At 34.1% G+C, this 5279-nt stretch overlaps 1 protein-coding gene across 1 annotated transcript; it reads left to right on the forward strand.

Moving 5' to 3' along the window:
* Positions 1-4190: 4190 nt before the first annotated feature.
* Positions 4191-5279, forward strand: LOC112004970 (uncharacterized). Its single transcript, XM_024037209.1, has 2 exons — positions 4191-4789; positions 4856-5279. The coding sequence occupies exons 1-2, from the start codon at positions 4191-4193 to the stop codon at positions 5277-5279; spliced, it is 1023 nt and encodes a 340-aa protein (XP_023892977.1).

Genomic DNA, 5279 nt, shown 5'->3' on the forward strand with positions numbered 1-5279 from the left:
TTAGGTTACATATATAATTATACTGCTTAGTGTTTCTTTATATAATAATAATAATAATAATGAGAGAAGGCTTAAATTGGCCAGTCTACGACGTAACTCAAGATTGGTCTAAATTATTAACATGTTTTAAAACGTTAAATATGGTTGAGTTAGTTGAGTTCTGGAAAGGGTTGAGTTCACCATGAACTTGAAGATGAACAAAACAGGAAAGCAAAAGAGTAATGATGCATTTTTCTTTCCTTTCTCTTTTTTCCTTTCTTAAAAGATGAAAATTTTAGGAATTTACATAAATTCCCAGATTTGTAAGAGGCAGAAAACATAAAGAAAAATAAACACACATAAAGGTAATCACACAAAATAAGAAATTATATTCGGAAACTTGTCTACATCTACAGAATTGCAATGATTTCACTACTTTTAGGAAAAATATATAAGATGTTGTAATACATTTTTTTTCTCTCTAAAACAAAATGACCAACCCTAATCTAAATTCTAAAGCAACAATATTTATATCCCACATAGTGAATCCACAATGGACTAAAAACAGTAACACTTCTATATATTATATGGTCAAATCATAATCTGGATCAAATACAAACTAGGCTCTCCATAACTCAAAAAATATATATATTAAATCAATAATTATCCAATATAGTTTCTTGATTTTCTGTAATTAACTATGTAAAAATTTTGCTTAATTTTATTGACCTTGAAATTATGATTTCTAATACAAATTTTATTTGTAAACCGACTTTGATCTTACCGTTAAAACTTGGTTAAATAGGTCATTTTGCCTGTATCACTCTAACTCTCATATTCATGACGTATATTCCTACATATGCTCGTATAAGTTGTTTTTTTTTTTTTTTAATTAGAATATTCTCTATTTAAAATTGATTGATTTATAATTCATATTAAATTTTATAAATTTAAAGGTATCGAATGTGATGTAAAATTTGTAAATCAAACCCAAGAACTAGTTTCTCAAAAAAAAAAATCTTAATAATGAATTGAATATTCTCGTTTCACTTGAAATTCAGAGATCATGTTTCCTACACCTAATTAACCCCTTTACTTATACTCTAATCCATCAAATTATTCCACTTAAATGGTAATTTATGCTTCAAAATGAATTCGCAACCTGATGCATTAATCATGGTGTCATGATGTGTGATTAATAAAGACACTGATTATAACTATTTTTGGAGAAAATTATTCAATTCTTCCAAAATGCAACGGCATGATACTTTCTCAACTCACCTAAATAGTGAATTCTAATATAAATTTAATTGGTGACGGTGAGATCAATCATTCAAAGTAATTATGAGGAGAGAGCATTAGGTGACTATACTCTAAAAGTATTTGGAGGCTTTCCTCTTTTTGGTCCTGGTCCTGGCGTTGGTCCAGTTATTAGTAATGGAGGCCATGGCATATCTCCTTAATTGATCGACCAAATGGAGCAAGCATGTCATAAGGGTGTGTTTTTAGTAGTAAATAAGGAATGAACCTCTGTGTTTGTTCAGTCCTCTCGGTCATAAGGGTGTGTTTATAATAGTGAATTGATAAAGAATGAACCTTTATGTTTGTTCAGTCATTTCAATCTATACATGTGGCTAGTACTGATATGTAATGATACATATGTACTGAAATAAATCTGCTTTACTTATCCAAAACCAGAAATAAATGTGCTTAGCTTTGTTACACGGCCAAAATGGGCATTTGCCCCTTTCGTCAAAAATTTTCAGCAAAATGCCTCCTGTATGAAACTATTTAGAGAAATATAATTGTTTTGAAACTCAATTTTTAGACAATCGAGTTATAGCAAACTGAAACTTTAAAAAATTAAAAATTAAAAAAAAAATGTGGAACTCGAGTTCATGGAACTTGAGTTCCAGGAAAAAATAATAATAAAAAAAATTAATTTTTCTAAGTTCAATTTCACTATAACTCAATTGTCCAAAAATTGAGTTTTACATTTGAAACGCAATTTTCTAAAAATCGAGTTTCAAAACAAAAGCATATCTCTAAATAGTTTTAAACATTAGGCATTTTGCTAGAAAGTTTGTGAGAAATAGGTAAAACCTCATTTTGGCCTTTGTTACCATTCATGTCATAATGTAGCTCAAAGCATAGCCAACTATCGATATTTGGAATTATAGGATCGGCTATAATTCTTACTATTACATCCATAATGGAGTTCTAAAACATTGACTATCTCCCATTTACTTAGTATTTATATAATTTATTAATAGCGTGATAAAATTTAACATATTCATTTTAAAATAAATAATCAGAAATTTATAAAATTTAGAGTAAAGTTATCACAAAAACTCGAAAACATCCTAATTTATGCTTTTATATCATCAAAATCAATGGAGCAAATTCGCTCCCACTTAGACCAATATGCAAACTGGGCTTCTTGTACAATTATGTAAGAAGATTATTTATAAACCATGCACTTTTGTATTAATGTTAAATTGCACACAACTTGTTACACACATCTGTATACATAATTTTAAAAATCATGTGTTCAAAACTTGATTTTAGTTATAATTTTGAAATCGTAAAATCATATTTTGAAAACATGATTTCATAATTTAAATAAAATTGCATTTAGAACACACAATTTCAGTTGAAGTGGCATACACATTATGTACATAGTGTGTGTAATAATCAACGCTTAAAGAATTAATAAACAATACAATCAACTTCTTTTCATTTTCTTTTTGTCTATTTTCAATCCAATTATTTATACCTTAATGCTCAAATCAACTACTTTAAAAAAATGGATTATTTATCAATCAAGAAGAGCAAAGGCAAGAACTACTTTAGTCTGAGCCATTGATATATACATAATTATATTTAATCACTCCCAAGATTTGGATGTTGGTTCTAAGAAAAATAAAATAAAACGGTTTATCCCGCCTAATACCTCTTTCCCAATGTAAAAACAAAAAATAACTTTTACCTTTAATAAATCTCTAAAATATTGCTCATAAAAAATAAAAAATAAAAATTTCCAAAAACCTAATATCGAAATGATCAGAACTGTTGTGTTTCTGCTGCTTGCCACTAGTCCTGAGCTCATCCACAACCTCTAATTAATATTTGCTCTGTTCTTAATTCTTCACTGTCACCAAGTAAAAAAATTAAAATTGAGGAAGTGGATGGTTTGGCGAAAATTTACCAACCCGTCTTGTTCCATATCTGTGTATAGAGATTAATTACAAATCTAATGATTTCTACAATCAGTTACGGTGCTATCTAAAACAAAAAGTGCAAAATGAGATAATGGACATCTAAGTTTAGCTTTATGATTGAACCACAAGATTAAGATAAGATGAGATTTGGGATGATAGACCTCTATATTATCTTCAGCTTGTGATAATCTGTTGAAGTTAATCTGTGACTGTTTACAATAACACTATATTGTTGATTGTTTTTTCTTTAATTTTTTTAGTTTCTATTTCTTCATTTCGAGAATGTTTTGGGTGTACATGTATCAAAAAGCATTAATGAGTGCGGATAAAGTTAGATTAAGATTGAGTTTGAACAACAACGAAGCCAGTTTGATACACATATCCCACACGCATCCTTCAATTAATTATTGACAAAACAAGGAAACTAATATGTTCCAGAGTTTTGAAGCTCTGCAAATACGAAACCATGGCTTTATAATCTTCCGTGAGGCCATGGCTAAACTTCTGTCTCCACCTACTGATCCCCTAAACTTTTTAATCCTTCACAGAATTCCCACTTAAAACGAAATGCTAAAAAAAATTTCACAGGTTGAGCCATTTAATACATGGGGTCATAAAGGCCGAAGAAGTTACCAACTATTACCATTTGTGGTCATCAGAATAACCTAGTATCAAAACGAATTAAGTAAATTATAGGCCATGCAAAATTAACGCCATATTTCACCGGCCACCTAATTGTATCAACAACCATCCAAGCGGCCCCATTCATACACCATATAATTTCGTTGCCCTACCAAGTCTCAAAAGTTGCCCCAATTAGTACGCACTATAAATTGGGTTTGTCTTGAAACAATTCTCTTCCATCGAAAACGTAAAGAGGCTGAAATAGAGCTTACTATGGAGAGAAATAGCACCGCTAAAGTATCGTTTATTCTCATTTTCTTCCTCGTGGCATTTCTTGTAAGACCTGAATGAAGAAATGAAGTGCCAATGAAAAATGAGGACCACCAAACTCAACATTTCTTTAGTGGGCCTTTTGTTGGATGCCCTTCCTATACGCCTGGGTTTGGATTCACATGTTGTATTTTCATTCCTATTGGGCATAATCCTAGCAAACCTAATCCTGGTGGTCCTAATCCTAGTGGGCCTAATCCTGGCAGACCCAATCCTAGCGAGCCCAATCTTGGAGGACCTAATCCGGACGGACCTAATTCTGAAGGAGGCAATCCTAGTTCTGGAGGAATCCCAACCCCTAGTGGGCCTAATCCTGGTGGGCCTAATCTTAGAGGACCCAATCCTGGCGGGCCCAATCTTGGTGGACCTAGTCCTGGCAAATCATATGGCTTTGGTCCTGGAGGAGGCAATCCTAGTTCTGGAGGAATCCCAACTCCCAGTAGGCCTAATCCTAATGGGCCTAATCCTAGAAGACCCAATCCTGGAGGGCCTAATCTTGGTGGACCTAGTCCTAGTGAGCCTAATCCTAGTTTTGGAGGAATCCCAACCCCTGGTAGGCCTAATCCTGGAGGACCCAATCCTAGCGGGCCCAATCCTAGTGGACCTAGTCCTAGTGGGCTTAATCCTAGCGGATCGTATGGCTTTGGTCTTGGAGGAGGCAATCCTGGTTCTTGAGGAATTCCAAACCTTGGTGGACCCAGCCCTGATAAACCTACTCCTGGAGGACCCAATCCTGGTGGACCTAGTCCTAGTGGACCTAGTCCTGGTGGATCATACAGCTTTGGTCCTAAAGGAGGCATTCCTAGTTCTGGAGGAATCCGAAACCCTAGTGATCCGAATCCTAGTGGGCCTAATCTTAGAGGACCTAGTCCTGGTGGGTCATATGACTTTGGCCCTGGAGGAGGCAATCCTAGTTTTGGAGGAATCCCAAGCCCTAGTGGGCCCAATCCTGGAAGGTCTAGTCTTGGGGGATCATATGGTTTTGGTCCTAAAGAAGACAATCCTAGTTCTGGAGGAATCCCAAACCTTGATGGACCTAATCCTAGTGGACCGTATGGTTTTGGTCTTGGAGGTATCCCAAACACCAGTGGGTTGAAACACAAAGGTGCAAAGCATCATTCCTAA

This window comes from Quercus suber, unplaced genomic scaffold (genome assembly GCF_002906115.3).
Source record: "Quercus suber isolate HL8 unplaced genomic scaffold, Cork oak 2.0 scaffold_242, whole genome shotgun sequence".
NCBI lineage: Eukaryota > Viridiplantae > Streptophyta > Magnoliopsida > Fagales > Fagaceae > Quercus > Quercus suber.

Coding starts and splice junctions, on each gene's coding strand:
- LOC112004970 (XM_024037209.1), top strand. CDS start 4,191: ATGAAAAATGAGGACCACCAAACTCAACATTTCTTTAGTGGGCCTTTT. Junction 4,790..4,855: donor GGGCTTAATCCTAGCGGATC/GTATGGCTTTGG, acceptor TGGTGGACCCAG/CCCTGATAAACCTACTCCTG.